This window comes from Malaya genurostris, chromosome 3 (genome assembly GCF_030247185.1).
Source record: "Malaya genurostris strain Urasoe2022 chromosome 3, Malgen_1.1, whole genome shotgun sequence".
Lineage (NCBI taxonomy): Eukaryota > Metazoa > Arthropoda > Insecta > Diptera > Culicidae > Malaya > Malaya genurostris.
Genome location: NC_080572.1, coordinates 176,004,940 through 176,021,312, shown reverse-complemented (window position 1 = coordinate 176,021,312; position 16,373 = coordinate 176,004,940). Strand labels below are relative to the sequence as shown.

The 16,373-nt window shown below is 37.3% G+C and overlaps 3 protein-coding genes across 3 annotated transcripts; 1 reads left to right on the top strand and 2 right to left on the bottom strand.

Annotated features, from left to right (window-relative positions):
* Positions 1 to 6,762: 6,762 nt before the first annotated feature.
* LOC131436400 (tubulin alpha-8 chain-like) lies at positions 6,763 to 9,525 on the bottom strand. Its single transcript, XM_058605110.1, has 2 exons — positions 9,309 to 9,525; positions 6,763 to 8,201 (listed from the first exon to the last, which is right to left on the bottom strand). Exons 1-2 carry the CDS (start codon positions 9,309 to 9,311, stop codon positions 6,855 to 6,857), a joined length of 1,350 nt encoding a protein of 449 aa, XP_058461093.1. The 5' UTR covers positions 9,312 to 9,525; the 3' UTR covers positions 6,763 to 6,854.
* Positions 9,526 to 12,555: 3,030 nt separating this feature from the next.
* On the top strand, positions 12,556 to 14,527 carry LOC131435821 (tubulin alpha-8 chain-like). Its single transcript, XM_058604035.1, has 2 exons — positions 12,556 to 12,748; positions 13,111 to 14,527. Exons 1-2 carry the CDS (start codon positions 12,746 to 12,748, stop codon positions 14,452 to 14,454), a joined length of 1,347 nt encoding a protein of 448 aa, XP_058460018.1. The 5' UTR covers positions 12,556 to 12,745; the 3' UTR covers positions 14,455 to 14,527.
* LOC131435822 (UPF0046 protein C25E10.12) lies at positions 14,489 to 16,199 on the bottom strand. Its single transcript, XM_058604036.1, has 2 exons — positions 15,780 to 16,199; positions 14,489 to 15,722 (listed from the first exon to the last, which is right to left on the bottom strand). The coding sequence occupies exons 1-2, from the start codon at positions 16,045 to 16,047 to the stop codon at positions 15,091 to 15,093; spliced, it is 900 nt and encodes a 299-aa protein (XP_058460019.1). The 5' UTR covers positions 16,048 to 16,199; the 3' UTR covers positions 14,489 to 15,090.
* Positions 16,200 to 16,373: the final 174 nt, after the last annotated feature.

The window sequence follows — 16,373 nt, the reverse complement described above, 5'->3', positions numbered from 1 at the left end:
TCCTCCCAGCAACTGGTTCATGGTTTATTCGCCTTCTCCACGTACCATCTTCCACCCGCACTCCGCCAAAGATGGTTCGCAATACCTTCCGTTCAAAAACACCCAGTGCGCGTTGATCCTTCTTAAGCATTGTCCAGGACTCGTGCCCGTAGAGAATAACCGATCTAATCAGCGTTTTTCAGATAGTTAACTTCGTACGACGACGAATTTTGCTCGATCGAAGCGCCCTGCGCAGTCCAAAGTAAGCACGATTTCCTGACAATATACGTCTCCGAATTTCTCTGCTGGTGCCATTATGGGCTGAGGCCAGTAGGTCGCGTAAAACCACGTGGCTTGCTGTGCGTATTACATTTCTCTCCATGCTCTCTCGCAAATGTGCAAAATGACTCTCGATGTGGCCGGGTGGTCAAGAAAGTTTTGATATTTTCGGTTACAAGTTTGACTACATCACATAGAATCCAAGAAAGCTGCCTTTTTGAGCCGATTTTATTTCTCTCTCATGTTTCGTTACGTTACCAGGGAACTAAAATGACGCCGACATAGAAATCGACTTACCTCCATAAAAATAACTTACATTTCATTTTCATCGCGACAACATATATGTTTTTATGCACTAATCGCATCTAAATTAAATTATCTAGACATTGTCAGGATAGATTTTTGATCCATGCTTTTGAAGGCGGGATATTCAATGAACAAGTTGAAAGTTGCTGTTTTCAGCTATGCAATTCTTCCTTCAGAAAAAAGACTTTCCGGACCGCTAAAGTCAAACAATCATTCTGAAATCGCCCTTAAAACCTGCCTGATATTGTCCCACGAATTCGTTTGCAATCGGTGAAAGTCGACGGCATAAGATTTGAGAGAGTACCTTGTAGGCAGCGTTCAGCAGAGTGATCGCGCGGTAATTGCAGCAAATCCAGCTTGTCACCCTTTTTGTAGATGGGACAAACGATTCCTTCCATCCATTCCTCCGGTAGAATCTTGTCCTCCCAGATCTTGGTAACGACCCAGTGCAGTGCTTTCACTATTGCATTACCACCGTGTTTTAGTAGCTCGCTTGGTAGTTGGTCAACGGCAACGGCCTTATTATTTTGCAACCGACTTACCTCCTCCTCGACTTCTTGGAGGTCTGGGACCGGCAGTCTATCGTCCTCCGTTAATGATGCTGTAATTGAAAAAACGGCCTTTGATTCTCAACTTACACTTCCTATCGTTGATCGGCTGCCACCCAATCACTCGCTGACGCATCTTGCCCAGTACTATAAAGCCAGTTCCCAGCTCGTTCGCTGTGCCACAGCTTTATTAGAAGGTAGCCGCTCGATGTCCGCTTTCCACACCTTCTGTCCCGTCCAACAAAGCTCCTGCAGCGCTACGACGTCGAAGTTGCGTGAATTTAGTTCGTCGTATATTATCCTGTCGCAGCCTGCGAAACCCAGTGAACCTGCAGTTCCAAGTTCCAAATTTCCAATCCTATTCCTTATTTCGTCGCGTGGGTCTATGCCGATTGTTCCGGGTCGTATTCTCTCCTGTATTCATTGCAATAGATATTTTACGGGTGACTTACTAGACCTACGTCAAACCCCTGTCTTGCCGGAGGATCATCGTGCTTGCTCTGTTTAACGTCCCAACTCGCATTAGGACGATCTCGTTGGTGGGGTTGCCACCTTGGATTTAGCTGGACGGGATAAAGCATTTCATACTCAGCCGCTGGATACCAGAACAGACGCATATTAAGTTTTGCATGAACATAACATAACCTCACAAAAATGAACAGTATGACCTTTTTTTGACAGTTGCCGTGTATTTGTTTACAGTTTAAAAGTTCATCAGAGGTTCATCGTTTGAAATTAAAAAATTGCGTCGCCTTACACTCAGAGATGCCAGGTCTGCAGATTTGTCTGTAAATCTGCAGATTTGGGGTATAGTGCTGCAGACATTTTTTGTTGTGCAAACTTTTACAGACTTTTGAAATTCTCGCAGACTTTTACAGACTTTTGAAATTCTCGCAGTCTTTCGTGTATATTTACAGACTGTTGAAATATCCGCGACCTTTTTTTTTTGCTCGCCAAGTCAGTTTTGCGTGTCATACTTTATAGAGAAATTGCTGCCAGCAAGACATAGGGTAACAGAGGTATTTTGGCCACTTCATATATTTTGGCCCACCTAACAAACTATATGGATTCAATCGATCTTAGGTAACCCATGATGCATCAGTTTGAAGCTAATCACATTAAATTACCTATTGCGGAAGGATTTTTCAAAGATATTAAAACATTTGGTGGATATTTTTACAAAGTGGGCCAAAATAAAATCGATCCTAAAGCGGGCCAAAATACCTCTGTTACCCTACTTGCTGACTGCAGATTTTTTTTCAGATTTACAGACCCTGTCTGCAGATATTTGAAATTTTTACCTGGCATCTCTGCTTACACTAAACAGATTTATACAAATACCGCTCCTTGAGGCTGGAAACGCATACAGGGCAATCTTTTTAGTTCTTTTCACTGTGGAACACATTTTTAACCGGCACTTTTTCGTCATTTTTCAATTTTTAATTTGCAGTCACAAAACAAAACAAACACACAGCAGCTGTCAAAGATGAACTTGATTCGTCGGCAATTCATTTTGTGTCGTCATCGTGCAAAACCTAATTACAACTGGCTAGTATGATATCCAAGCTCATGCAAACTTTAAAAAAACTCGTGTAAAGCATATAAGTCGAAATTCGCTACCGTATGCAAGTTCGAACGCAAGAGCCCAAAGCGCCTCTACTGGCGAATTGCTACTGGGTCGAACAACCGTTAAATTTTATACACACACTGTACTATACGGTAAAAAAAACTTATCGTCTTGATTCTTGAGTTCATCTCCATTTGTACTGATATACCATTTTTACTTTCCTCAATAAGAGCAATCCCACAAATTTACAGCAGATAATGTGAAAAAAAACAGAGTCGACTTTCTATTAATTATATGAAACTTTGTACACACATAGCTCAGTTCGTCGAGCTGAGTCGAATGGTATATGACATTCGGCCCTCCAGGCCTCGGTTCAAAAGTCGGTTTTCACAGTGATTGTACAGCCTTTCTATATGACAAAGGTAAAAATAAGTTTGTTTTTCACTACACTGTGCGTGGAACTGGTAATTGCTGAACTCAAGTGAAGTGACATGTGAGTGAAGTGAAATGGAAGTGAGAACGGTAATAAGGGCCAGTATAGAAGAGAATATTCGACAAAAACCACCGTTACGTATGATTTTGTACGCATGAAAACCTTTGCATGGAAGCTCGAACGCAAGAATTGCTCAAAGCGCCTCTATAGGCGAATTGCTACTTTGCCAAACAACCAACTTGCTGTGGTATTGTCATATAAACTCTGCATGAATTCAAAATAAACCATATCAGCAAGTGACAGCTTTTCTTCGTTTGTTTTCCTATCAAAATTTTTTGAATGTAACAAAGCCTGAAATCATTGACCATCTATTAGTACTGAAAAATTAGTGTAACCCCACAGAGAACAGACATCCAAGTAAAGATTTCAATGGGTGTAAGAAATTTAACGGTTGTTTGGCAAAGTAATCACCAAGTAGCAATTGGCCCGGGCGCAACGTTTTTATGGGGGTGGCAAACCAATTCTTGGGACCTTTTTTTTTGCTCGTCTCAGTTATCTTTCCGGAGAGTGGAGTCCAGCTTTTTTTTTTATCACTAAATCAACGATGGGGGCGCAGCGTATCTTCTTTTGCCCCAGGCGTCAAACTTTCTCGGTACGCCACTGCTCTTTATAGTCTTTTAATTTTGTGAATTTATTGTTCGTGGAAGAAAGATTTTTCTCGCCCTGAATTGAATCAGTGTTGCGACACCGCGAAACTATCATCGGGAGTCAATGGTCAATGTAGAAGCAATTAAAAAATAATGGAAAAATTAATAAAATCGAAATTATAACCTAACAATAAACGAGCGAGATGGGCCATCAATGGCCTTAGCCTGTCACGTTAGTGACTCATAAAATAAAACCCTTCTTAATCCACCTAGTGGTGTTATAATGCCTTTCTCTTCTTTCATAACAGTCTCAAGAAAATATTTTTCATACTTTTATTAAATAAATTTGGATACTAATTTTGACACCAATTGATTCAGATTGATTCGAGTAGTTCACAAAAGCATGCTTCAGTGTTTATGTCACACAGTCAGCATCATTTTTTCAAACTAGTGCTTGACATTTGCGTTGCCTATTTGTATGAGAACAGTGATGCTAATCTAAAAAAAGCCTTCTTAGTCCACTTAGTGGAATTTTCATATGTCTTGAAAAATCACCATAGGGGGAAGTACATGAAATTTTCGAAATCGAAAAAAAAAATTTTATGCCAAAAGGCTTAGAATTGCATGAAACGTCGAGATTTAGTGTCATCTCGAAAAAAAATTTTTTTGAAAAAGTCCCAGAAAGTTGATTTTTAAAAAAAAATTTTTTTTTGAGATGACACTAAATTTCGATGTTTCATGCAGTTTTAAGAGTTTTGACATCAAAAAAAATTTTCGATTTTGGAAATTTCATGTACTTCCCCCTATGGTGCTTTTTCACGATCGAAAATTGTCAAACCTTTACCACCGGGCAGCACCCCTTACGCATGTCCGATTCAGGTCAAATTTTGCATGAAGGTTTTTTTCGAGGTGCTTAAACTTTTGAGCACTAGAGCTTAACGAAAATAGAGGTGATATATATATATATATATTGATCAATGACCCGATAGTAGCTTTCAAACGAGCCCAAGTTTGTTAAAATCGGTTCAGCCATCTCTGAGAAAATAGAGCGCGTTCAAATATCTTCGTAAAGTGCACACACATACACATACACACACAGACTTTTTCCGATCTCGTCGAACTGAGTCGAAAGGTATATAACACTATGGGTCTCCGAGGCTCCGTTCAAAAGTCGGTTTTTCCAGCAATTCTAATACCTTTCTATAGAGAAAGGCAAAAAATGATGTTTTTGTTTTCAGATAATGGAATTGTGTATCATCGAACAAAATCATTCAATTCATGCAGAACAAGGGCTGTATGTAGGCACAATATCAGTTCAAAATGAATTCCGAATCAAATGAGCGAAAATTTTTAATTCAGAATTCTATATTTCAACTTATGAGAACGATTCTAGATAGTAAGAAGTGTGAAGGTTTATTCGTATTCACGTCATCCAGTTATGTCTTTGACACTACCCACACTTTTTTTTCTTTGTATTTTCGTATAGTAAAACTTTTTCGTATAGTAAAACATTTTATGTGAAATTTTCAAGCTAATCGGAACAAAACTCAGCAAGTTATGGGCCTTTATCTTTGTTTATCTCATACTGAGAAGAAATAAGAACTCGGCGCATAGGCCCAAGACCTCTGCTGTGATTCAGTTAAAAACTTGACAAAACATTCTTGAAATGTTTCATTATAACAAATTATAAAAGAAAAAATATGATGTTTTGAAAATATTAGACCCTACGGGATCCCTTGAGTAGTAAATTATTTCCATTGATTTTATAGACAAAAAACTTTAAACGCGTTTTTCTCGAAAGCGGGTTTTGAAAGTCCGCGTCTATCGTCGTTCAAAAACTACTGCACCATTTTTTTCAAATTTTGCACACATTTTCTACATGTAAAATACCAGACCCCAACGTTTTCCTGTTCTTTGTTTGTTACTTTGGGGAGGTTCTACAGCTACAAAATGGCGGATTTTTTCGTGAAAAGTTGTAGTTTTCACTTTGAATAACAACCAAACATTAAAAAAAAGTCCAACAGAAACGTTGGGGTCTAGAAAAACTTCTACTCTAACTTTGCTGCTTTGATTTGTTAACTTCTGATTAGTCTGTGTTGAGATACAGTGAACACCGCAATTTCTAAAAGTGTCCCCAAAAATACCTCTTCACCGACTTATTTCTCAATATTTTTTCACGAAAAAATCGCAAAACGTTGTTCGAATGATGTTTTTTAACATGCAAAACATTTGGATTTATTTTGTTGAACAAAAATGATTATTTTTTCATCATTTAGACCCCAACAGTCGGTAAAAACTTTGAATGCAAAAACCGGATAATACTTAAACGGGTTTTCCAAACTAAGTTGCACTCATCCGATTTTTGCTTTCAGCCGTTCATATGTATCCTGTGTCGTATACAGTTCATGAAGCTGACTGAATTGGCAATTTGTTCTTTTCTTCTTTGCTAGATTTTAAGTTTTTGAAAATTTAGAACTAGTAAATGACCGTTTCTTCCTATAATTCCTAATTCAACCTTTGAAATTTGCTGGAAATCAACAGAAAGGCCTATCTTTCTATCCTATAGCAGGAGTATGATAAAATGGCGTAAGTCGCATAAATTGTACACTAACACATTCATAACGTGAGCGAAAATTCAATGCCATTGATAATTTCACTGTCAATCGGGTTGATCGAGCACTTAGAAACCAGCAGTCAAGTAAGGCATCATTACTCAGTCCGTCCTTAAGACAAAGTGGACGGGACTCACGCCGTCAATTATGGTTTAAGTTATTTTTCAGGTCAACTGAGGAATACGGCTCAGTTTTGAATAATGAATGAAGATTTTAGAAATTACATTTCTAATGCAGCCCTTTGTCGAAACGATCATATAGAATGGGAAATATCTTTCAAATTTAAAAAATGGGTGCCGATTTCTTCTGACATAGACTGTAGGTATATTTACTGGAACGCATAAATTATCAGGAGTTATTTTTCCTTAATTAATCAAAATAAATCGAAATGTCAAATGCTACAATCTTTATCACTTAATTATTTATCTATAAAAAATATTCGTTAACAACCATAAAATTAAAAACACTCTTAAAGAAAGTAATTCAATATTCATCATCCTCGCTTACCCCACCATCAGCATCTACCGTATCTGCCGCAACTTCCTCATAATCCCTTTCCAAAGCCGCTAAATCTTCTCGTGCTTCTGCAAACTCACCTTCCTCCATACCTTCTCCTACGTACCAGTGGACAAAAGCTCTCTTTCGGTACATGAGGTCAAACTTCTGGTTTAGTCTCTCCCAGGCACCGGAAATAGCAGTTGAATTGGATAGCATACAGACGGCCCGTTTTGGTTTAGCCAAATTTCCACCGGGTAGAACTGAAGGAGCCTGTTGATTAATGCCGATTTTGAACCCGGTAGGGCACCAATCGACAAAGGCAATGTGACGTTTGGCTTTTATCACACTGATAGCGTTATTGATGTCTTTTGGGACAACATCACCGCGGTACAGAAGGCAACAAGCCATGTATTTTCCGGTACGAGGATCACACTTGACCAGAGTGTTCGGTTGACTAAAGCAAGCATGCGTTATTTCCGAGATAGATGAAGATTCGTGTTCGGCTTTTGACGCTGATAGTAGCGGAGCATATGATACAAGTGGAAAGTGGACTCTTGGATACGGTACGAGATTAGTTTGGAATTCATTCAGATCTACGTTCATGGTTCCCTTGAATCGCAATGATGCGGTTACCGATGAAACGACTTGCGCTACTAATGTATTTAAGTGATTGTAATCTGGTCTACCAATCTGTAAATTTTTTGAACAGATATCATAGGTAGCTTCATTGTCAATCATGAAGCAGCAATCAGATGAATCCATGGTCGTGTGAGTGGTGAGAACGCTGTTGTAAGGTTCTACAACGGCCGTTGAGATCATTGGAGCGGGATAGACTGAAAATTCAAGTTTGCATTTTTTGCCGTAGTCCATGGCAATTTGTTGCATCAGTAATGATGAGAACCCAGAACCAGTTCCTCCACCGAACGACCGAAATATCAGAAAGCCCTGAAGTCCATCACACTGTTCCGACAGTTTCTGAAGTGTAGTTGTAACCTGTTCACTGATCTGCCTACCAACGGTGTAGTGGCCTCTGGCGTAATTATTGGCAGCATCTTCTTTCCCTGTGACCATGTACAAGGGATGATAAAGGTGTCGATAGGCGCCTGTCTTGATTTCGTTGATCACTGAATCTTCCAAGTCGATAAACATGTTACGAGGTACTACACGACCCGAGCGAGTATCGTGAAAAAATGTTGTCATATTCTCGTCAATGCTTAAATTCGGATTTAACGTTCCGTCGGCAAGTACGCCATGTTCGAGGGAGAATAGTGGCCAGCATGAGTTACCGATTTGGCAACCAGCCTGACCAATGTGGATAGAGATGACTTCACGCTGTAAACGAAAAAGAAAAATAAATAACATTTTTAATCCACCTAACGAAGTCTCTCATATCATTTAATTGATTTGATTTATTTTGTAAGACAAAAAAAAGGCATATCTAATAACTACAAAGAAACTGGTTTTCATATAACTCTGCAACTAAAGAAAATAATTTAAAATCATTAGAAAAATGTTCCAGGTTCCGTACATAGGTAGGAATGCGAAAATAATAAATTAATAAATTATAGAAGACGTCGATGATGAATTTAAATTCAAGAAGAATTTTTCATGTTCCAATCATGCTGGAAATAATAAGCTTTATTATTGGCAATGTTCTGTTAAGAAAAACTATCTTTTATGTGTATACTATGACAAGTTCCGTTGGGCATTTTAGTAAAGTAATTAAGTGGTTATGGTAAACGAAATCGAAATGACTCAGTATTGTAAATTGTTGTTGTGTTAATCTTATGTTTGACAGACTAATAGTAGTTACTTTTGACCAACGTTAAATCAAATGTCGAATCTAATTTTATTGTAGCCACATTGATCTAGATTGGTACTACAGTATTCTGTTTGGTGACCTACATTGATAAAACTCTTTATATAAACACTCTATTAGTCCATTTAAACATTTCGCGTCGCTCATCTCAGAAAAAAATGCGACTATAAAAACGGCGAGCTCTCAAAGCACATATAATGGCTATTCAATTTCAACACCTATACCTGTAGATTTGATCCGTTGAAAGGCTTTTTCGTATTATAATAAAATGATGATTGGCTTCGTTCAGACCTGCCGATCTAAAAGTATTATAACAGAAGTACGCAATACAGTTAACCCTATTAGAATTATCACTATTTAAAAATTGTGTGATTTAACTGAACAATCAAATCTGAAATAAAAGCAAAAGAATCATTACAATCCCCCAATAAACTAAAAATTGGTTACGCCTCTGGTGAACCTTATAATACAGTAATTATATATGCTTCATGCCGTATAACTAGCTCGATGTATTTGGTTTTTAATACATGCTAGTCTAGATTTAGCTTGTTAAAAGTTAAGAGGCTCAAGAACCTCGCGATATCCATATGGCCATTTTGTTTAATATGCGATGAACTCACCATATTGATACGATGTGATAAAAAATCCTTGGTACTATAGACAGTTAATGTGTCACACCAAGTTGTACAAAACTATTCCTTTAATCGGTTGTCAAGAAGCTAACTTTTATTTTTATAACATTCAGTAAAAAGCAACGATCAACGGTTCACAAACGGATTATGAAATTGCGTCTTGATGGTACAAACTAGTAGGACGGAATAATAAGATAAGCTCTCGCCTCCGATGACAAAAGATTGGTATATCAGTGTCTGGATTACATGCTATTGTTTCAAAGTCATTTCTGATAGTAAACAGATACTAAGCTAAATGATCTAGATAAGTGATCTACACAACTGATGAATAATGATTTTGTAGATTAGAATGAGGAATTATAGTTTCAAAATTGATTAGAGACTTTAAACCTACGCAAGATTTTCAAAAATAACGATATATGGCATTTGATACGGGAAATATTTGGTTTATGCAAAAGATATTGAAGTTGAAATCATATTTCTTACGCAATACTAATGTGTTATGAAAACACATTTTTTTAGAAATTAGTCCCTCTTCTTATCTTTATGATATATAAAGGCTATGCAATCACTGTGAAAACCGACTTTTGAACCAGGACCTGGAGGGCTGAGTGTCATACACCTTTCGACTTAGTTCGTCGAGATCACAATGTGTCTGTGTGTGTATAAAACGCAAATATGCACTCGACTTACTTGGTGGATCTATTTTCATAAATTTAGATTTGAATAAAGGCTCTATAGCCTGCTATCAAAGTTCATGAGGATCGAACTTCCGGTTTCGGAGTGAAATGTGAAATGTGAACAAAAATAATGGAAAAATGTGCTCTTGATTCTCTTGACCACATATTCGATTTTTACAAGCTTAGATTCAAATGATAGGCTCAACAGTCATATACCCTGTAATTCTGTATTGTCTGCAATGCAACCCTGTATTGTTTGCAATTCAATTTGCAAAAAATTGAAATAGAAAAGAAAATGAGTAATATGAGAAAGGTATCATTACATCGCTATGTAGATTGAAACAAATTTTCAATTGATTTTGTGACGAACCTGCATGGCTTTTTCACATAAGGCTGAACTCATTGAAGCGATGAAGTTTATTATGGTCTGCCAATACTGTACACTTAACTGAAAATAAGTACAAGAATTTTTGATGAAATAATATTTTGATGTGAGAAAGATATATTTTGAAGTACGCGACTGTCATAATTTTTTGTTCGGTTCACCGAGATCAATCTATGTTTGCAAACATTAATCATTCATCTGGGCCGGTCATTTGGTACACACTTAGAAAACTTCGCAGAATTCGGTAATTTTGTACCGAATTTTTAACAGTTGAACTTTCAGTAATTAAATTGATTACCGATCTTTCGGTTATTGTTGAATTTTCAAACAACTGCCGTAAACTGTAAAACAAATGGATCTAACGAATTGTTCGGTATTTTTTGTTTTTTTTTTCTTTTGGTTAAAATGCTGTATTTGAATGGACTTTCGGATTTCAAAAAACAACACACAATTTTCAACTAACGATCAGATTTTACGGATGTGGGTTTTTACACGAAAACGAATGAAAAAATTTGAACCAGTCGTGGTTAGGGTTTATTGCACTGTATATCCACGAAAAAATAAAAGTGTTTAGAAAAATAATGTCCCGGTTGACCGGAATTATGAGCGTCTTCCAGAACACTTCACAATCCGTCGAGTCCACCAGAAATTATCTTCGAACGATATGTTTTGGCATCAAAGGGACAAGTGATACGGAACGTGTTCTTGCCTATACGTAAACAAAAAGCAAGTTCTGTTTTAAAAACTTGTGCACCTTTACCTCAATCCATTCGACGAAAACCATTCAAGATTTTTTTCGTCTGATCAATATGATTTATGTTCGGAAATTTTAATAACTATTGAGCTTGAACTTGAGCGACCACCCCTGGTTGCTACTCCGTTACTGATCGGGATTAGCTGAAATTGTACAGGGAGTTTTTAGATGATCTGACCTGGGACTGGTAAATCATCCTTCAATGTACATCTTCTGGTAATCCCAGAATTCATTGATCAGTATCGGCGCCGGCCAGGCCCGAACGTAGATCGTCTAAGGAATGGGAAGGGATGTTAGTCCAACACTTGTTGTTACTAGAGGCCGTATATACTACTGCGCACTCCACAAGTGTCACGGGAGAAGGATATTTGTTAGTAAAAATTTCAGTATTGGTATTATTCGCGCGCGACTTAGTATGTTCCGGTTTCAAGATGCTCGGATGCACCACTAAACTCACTGACTTCCCGAGTGAACGTTTCAACAATATCCTATATTGAAGTCCCGGAAAGTCTTGATTCACAGCTCTTATTCGAGGAAACTGAAAAAAATTTGCAATATTATCGCGTAAAGAATAAAAACTTCCCTATTTTTTGTAAATGAAATTACGTGTTACAAAATAAACGAGTGAATAGAATTTAGACAAAATAGTTGATTCATTGCATTGACATATTCTAAACAGTTGTTATAAAATCATTATTTATTATTTATTATTCTTTATTATTTCCACTTTATTATTTAAATTACTTATTAAAATTATTAATTGTTTATATTGGTTGATCTGGGCAGCCGGCTACCGACAAAAATCTTAATTTATTGTTTGAAATATTAATATCAAGTATTTTTTTACTACGTATTCAATATATCGATATATGTTATTTCTGTTATTAACTTTGTAATATCAACGGATTTGCGCAATAGATTTAGATTATTTATTTTTTTATCATTCAATTTATAATTCTGACAGACAATCAATAACATGGAAGAAGAAAACATTCCAAATAAAACTTTTTTTTCGAAGTTAGACGGAAATTGACAGATTGAATGAAGTAATTTAGTAAAATAGAGTAATCAGAAGTGAAACATTGAAAATATCTGATAACTGAAAGGAAAAAGAAACTCCTGCAATTGTCGCCTTTTACGACATGGAAGCATGAAACCCAGTGGATCTATTATTGGTTCATTTTTTTCCGCCGGATTCCTTACGACATCTAGGCTGGTACTGTCCGGAGAGAGCTAATAGGTACTATCAATCTCCTAGTGGACCCCAGCCCCTTATGTTCGGAAATTTTAATAACTATTTGACAGTAACTGTTGAACTACTCTATTGTTGCGAGCCAACTGTTTAGAAGCAATAAAAAAAGGTTCTTGAAGAATTTAACAAATAGAATGATCTAGATGAGTGATCAACCGTTGAGAGATTGCTTGTCAGACTTTGTCTCTGTCCAGCGCGTGGGTTCACGGATTGCTTCAGCAGTTTAATTAGTAATTTTGTGTTGTAACTATTAGATTCATCTGAATATCTTACAAACCTTTTAATTTGTTCGCTAAAAGTTTTATACCCATAAAAAAAACTACTAACTTCTGTTTTCAACAATACTGTTCGATTATGGTAAGTGCTTTGAACATGGCGCCTAGTTTTTAGCTAAGATATGAATGAATTGTATTTTTCGCGCAATTTAAATTTCAAACACTATTATAGGTATAGTATGATTAGAACTACTGGAGTTCTATATGATAATTTCTATACTCAATATGAAAATTTCGGAAATTGTGGTTTTATTTCCATTCTATCTATCTGTGGTATTAGTGATATTGGAATAACGTGAAATAACAATGAGTGCTTCTATTTTTAAAAACGGACCTAAAACTAATTTTAAATTTGGATAGTAGAAAAATTTTTTCTGCAATATACACTTTATATATTTTTTTCTTTTGTTTCGAAATATAATATTTTCTTAAACCTTTCGACAGCGTGAAGTGCTTTCCATCAACATTGGCCAGGCGGGATGTCAGATCGGAAATGCATGCTGGCAATTGTTTACTCTGGAGCATGGCGTTCAGGCCGATGGTACCGTGAGTGATAAGATTCAAGTCGATGAAAACATGGCAGCCTTCTTTCAGAACACGGACTCCGAGAAGGTCGTTCCTCGGAACATTTTCATTGATCTGGAAAAGTCTGTTATAGATGAATTGAAAAACGGACCATACAAGTATCTGTATCATCCCTTGTATATGATCACGGGAAAAGAAGACGCTGCAAACAACTATGCAAGAGGGCACTATACAGTAGGAAAACAAATTATTGAACAAGTTTGTAGTTCGATTCAGAAACTGGCAGAGCAATGCGATGGATTGCAAGGGTTTTTAGTGTTTCACTCGTTTGGAGGTGGCACAGGTTCAGGATTCACATCGTTACTGATGCAACGATTGGCTGCTGACTATGGAAAGAAATGCAAACTTGAGTTTGCAGTTTATCCTTCTCCAAAAATTTCAACGGCTGTCGTGGAACCTTATAACTGTGTGTTATCGACAAGCACTACCATGCCAAATTCAGATTGTTGCTTCATCATGGATAATGAGGCGACCTATGAAATCTGTTCAAAGGGGTTACAGATTGAACGACCTGATTATGCCCATTTAAATGCTCTGGTAGCGCAAGCCGTATCTTCGGCAACAGCGTCACTTCGTTTTAAAGGTACAATGAACGTCGATTTGAATGAATTCCAGACAAACTTGGTACCGTTTCCACGCGTACACTATCCTTTAGTATCCTATGCACCATTACTGTCAGCATCCAAAGCTCAGCACGAGTTCTCATCAGTAGCAGAAATCACCAGTGCATGTTTCGAACCTAGCAACATGATGGTAAGATGTGATCCTCGACACGGGAAATACATGGCATGTTGTATGCTGTACCGCGGAGACGTGGTTCCAAAGGACATCAATTCTGCAATCGCCACAATTAAGAGCAAGCGGCATATAACGTTTGTGGATTGGTGTCCGACCGGTTTTAAGATAGGAATAAATCAACAAGCACCTTCGGTTCTTCCTGGGAGTCATTTGGCCAAACCGAAGAGGGCCGTGTGCATGCTATCCAATACAACAGCTATATCAGATGCTTGGGCACGTGTTAATCAGCAATTTGATCTGATGTACAAAAAGCGTGCTTTCGTACACTGGTACGTCGGTGAAGGCATGGAGGAAGGCGAGTTTAGCGAGGCTCGAGAAGATCTGGCTGTATTGGAACAAGACTATGAGGAAGTTGCTGGTGATACCGTGGATCCTGAGGCGGCTGGTTCGGATTATGAATATTGAAATGTTTGTTGTTAAATTGTACACCTACATGTGCCTTTATTGTTTCAAAAGATGTTGTAATGCTTTAAAAAAAATTTTTAATAGACAAGCATTTGTGTTCATTAAAATAATCATAAAAATCCGAAATTGCAATTTTGTATTCAAGAAGCTTAATTGCTTATGAACAAAGTGATGATAAATTGAATTTCCATTCTTGAACAGCACACTGTATTGATGATTCTTGCAAACAGGTTCGACGAAAAAACAAGAATTTCTTATGGTGATTATGACGATAACATCGAACTTTTGTACCTTTGAGCATAGCTATTTCTAAATCTTTACTAGTTACTAATTTTAACCTTTACAATGAGCATCTCGACTGTCATTATTGGTCTTTCGATTTATCTCTATACTCGAATGCAACCCGCGACGGTCGAGTCTTACTAAATTACGCTAGAATATTTTTACAGTTAAATAGTTACTTAACTTTCTACATAATCAAGTATGAAAATTTTGCTATGCAAACGATTCGACAAGCTTCTTAAGCTAGCCAATCTAAAACTTGTCGAAAATTGTCATGGTATTTTAGATAATCTATGCTAGGCCATAATACATTACGCCAAAACTTTGAGTGTTAGCTGTTAATACAATACGTTTTTAAGTCTCGTCTTTGGTTTGTCCTTTCGGCAAAGAAACGTCAAAAACTACCGGTTGATTATTTGGCAAATAATTGATGTCGCATGTTGATGCATTGATGAAAATAATTTTGCCATCTGATGTTATTCCGTAGCCCTCGTGAACGTGACCAAATACGTGATACCGCGGTTTAACCCGTTTCTGAACCGTTGCTAGCAATTCTACGCAACCTGCACGAACTCCGGAACAGCAGAGATCTCCATGCCCGACCGGGGGTGTATGTGTAATCAGAACATCCAAACTATCCGGTATCTGTTCCCATTTTTCTAGACAATCTTTACCTCGTTTTACGTTGAAAGCCCATTTGCAGAATTCGGGCTGCCACGGCGTACCATAGATTTTTAGACCATACAACTCTATACATTCATCTTGTAAGTAGATACAGTTGCTCAAATACTGTCGAATGTTTTGCGTTTTTACTGCCTCTGCAAGACTCTCTTTCGAATTCCCTAAAGTCGGAATCTCGTCTAAAAGGTTGGTACACATCTTTTTGCTAGAGTTGTTTATATTTTGAAATGGATGGGTAAACGTATGATCGAAGCTTAGTTCGTGATTACCGGCAATGACAATCTTGTGTTTATGTGGCAATTTCCCTAGATAACAACACGGATTATTTGTTTTTGTAACGATAGCAATTTATTTGATCTTACCTAGCCAGTTATTGAAATCGATCACTTCATCAAGTTTACCACAGCGAGTAAAATCACCTGCATGTATAAAGATGTCTCCCTCCGGTATATCAAATTTTATGTGGTGAGTCAGCGAATGTGTATCAGACATACAAACCACTCGAACTTTGTTACTGGGAACGTCCGAACTGGGCGGTTTGGTGTTGATTTTAATGACACGCTGAGTTTTTGAAATTTCTTTCCACGCCAAGGTTGGGTTCTCTGTTAACGGATGTATATCAATCTCCATGGTGTCTGTGACACCCACGTTAGGAGTTCGCGGATTCTCCGGAAACCAACTTGTACTGAATCTAAACTTCCGATAGTGAAATCAACTGAAATTATTGTGAAAAAATGCTTATGTTGTGACGCAAATCGATTACCAAGTTTCTCACCTGTCAATTGAAACATGTATGACGAAGACTCGGTTTGCATATAAATATTTTATGTAGCACCCTGTGAAACGAACGAAGCTCGGGTATTCAATCAGCTGTTTCAGATAAACAAATCTAAGAGAACTGTTTTCACTGATATTACCATATATAACATATAAACAACTATGGAAAACTTTGCTTA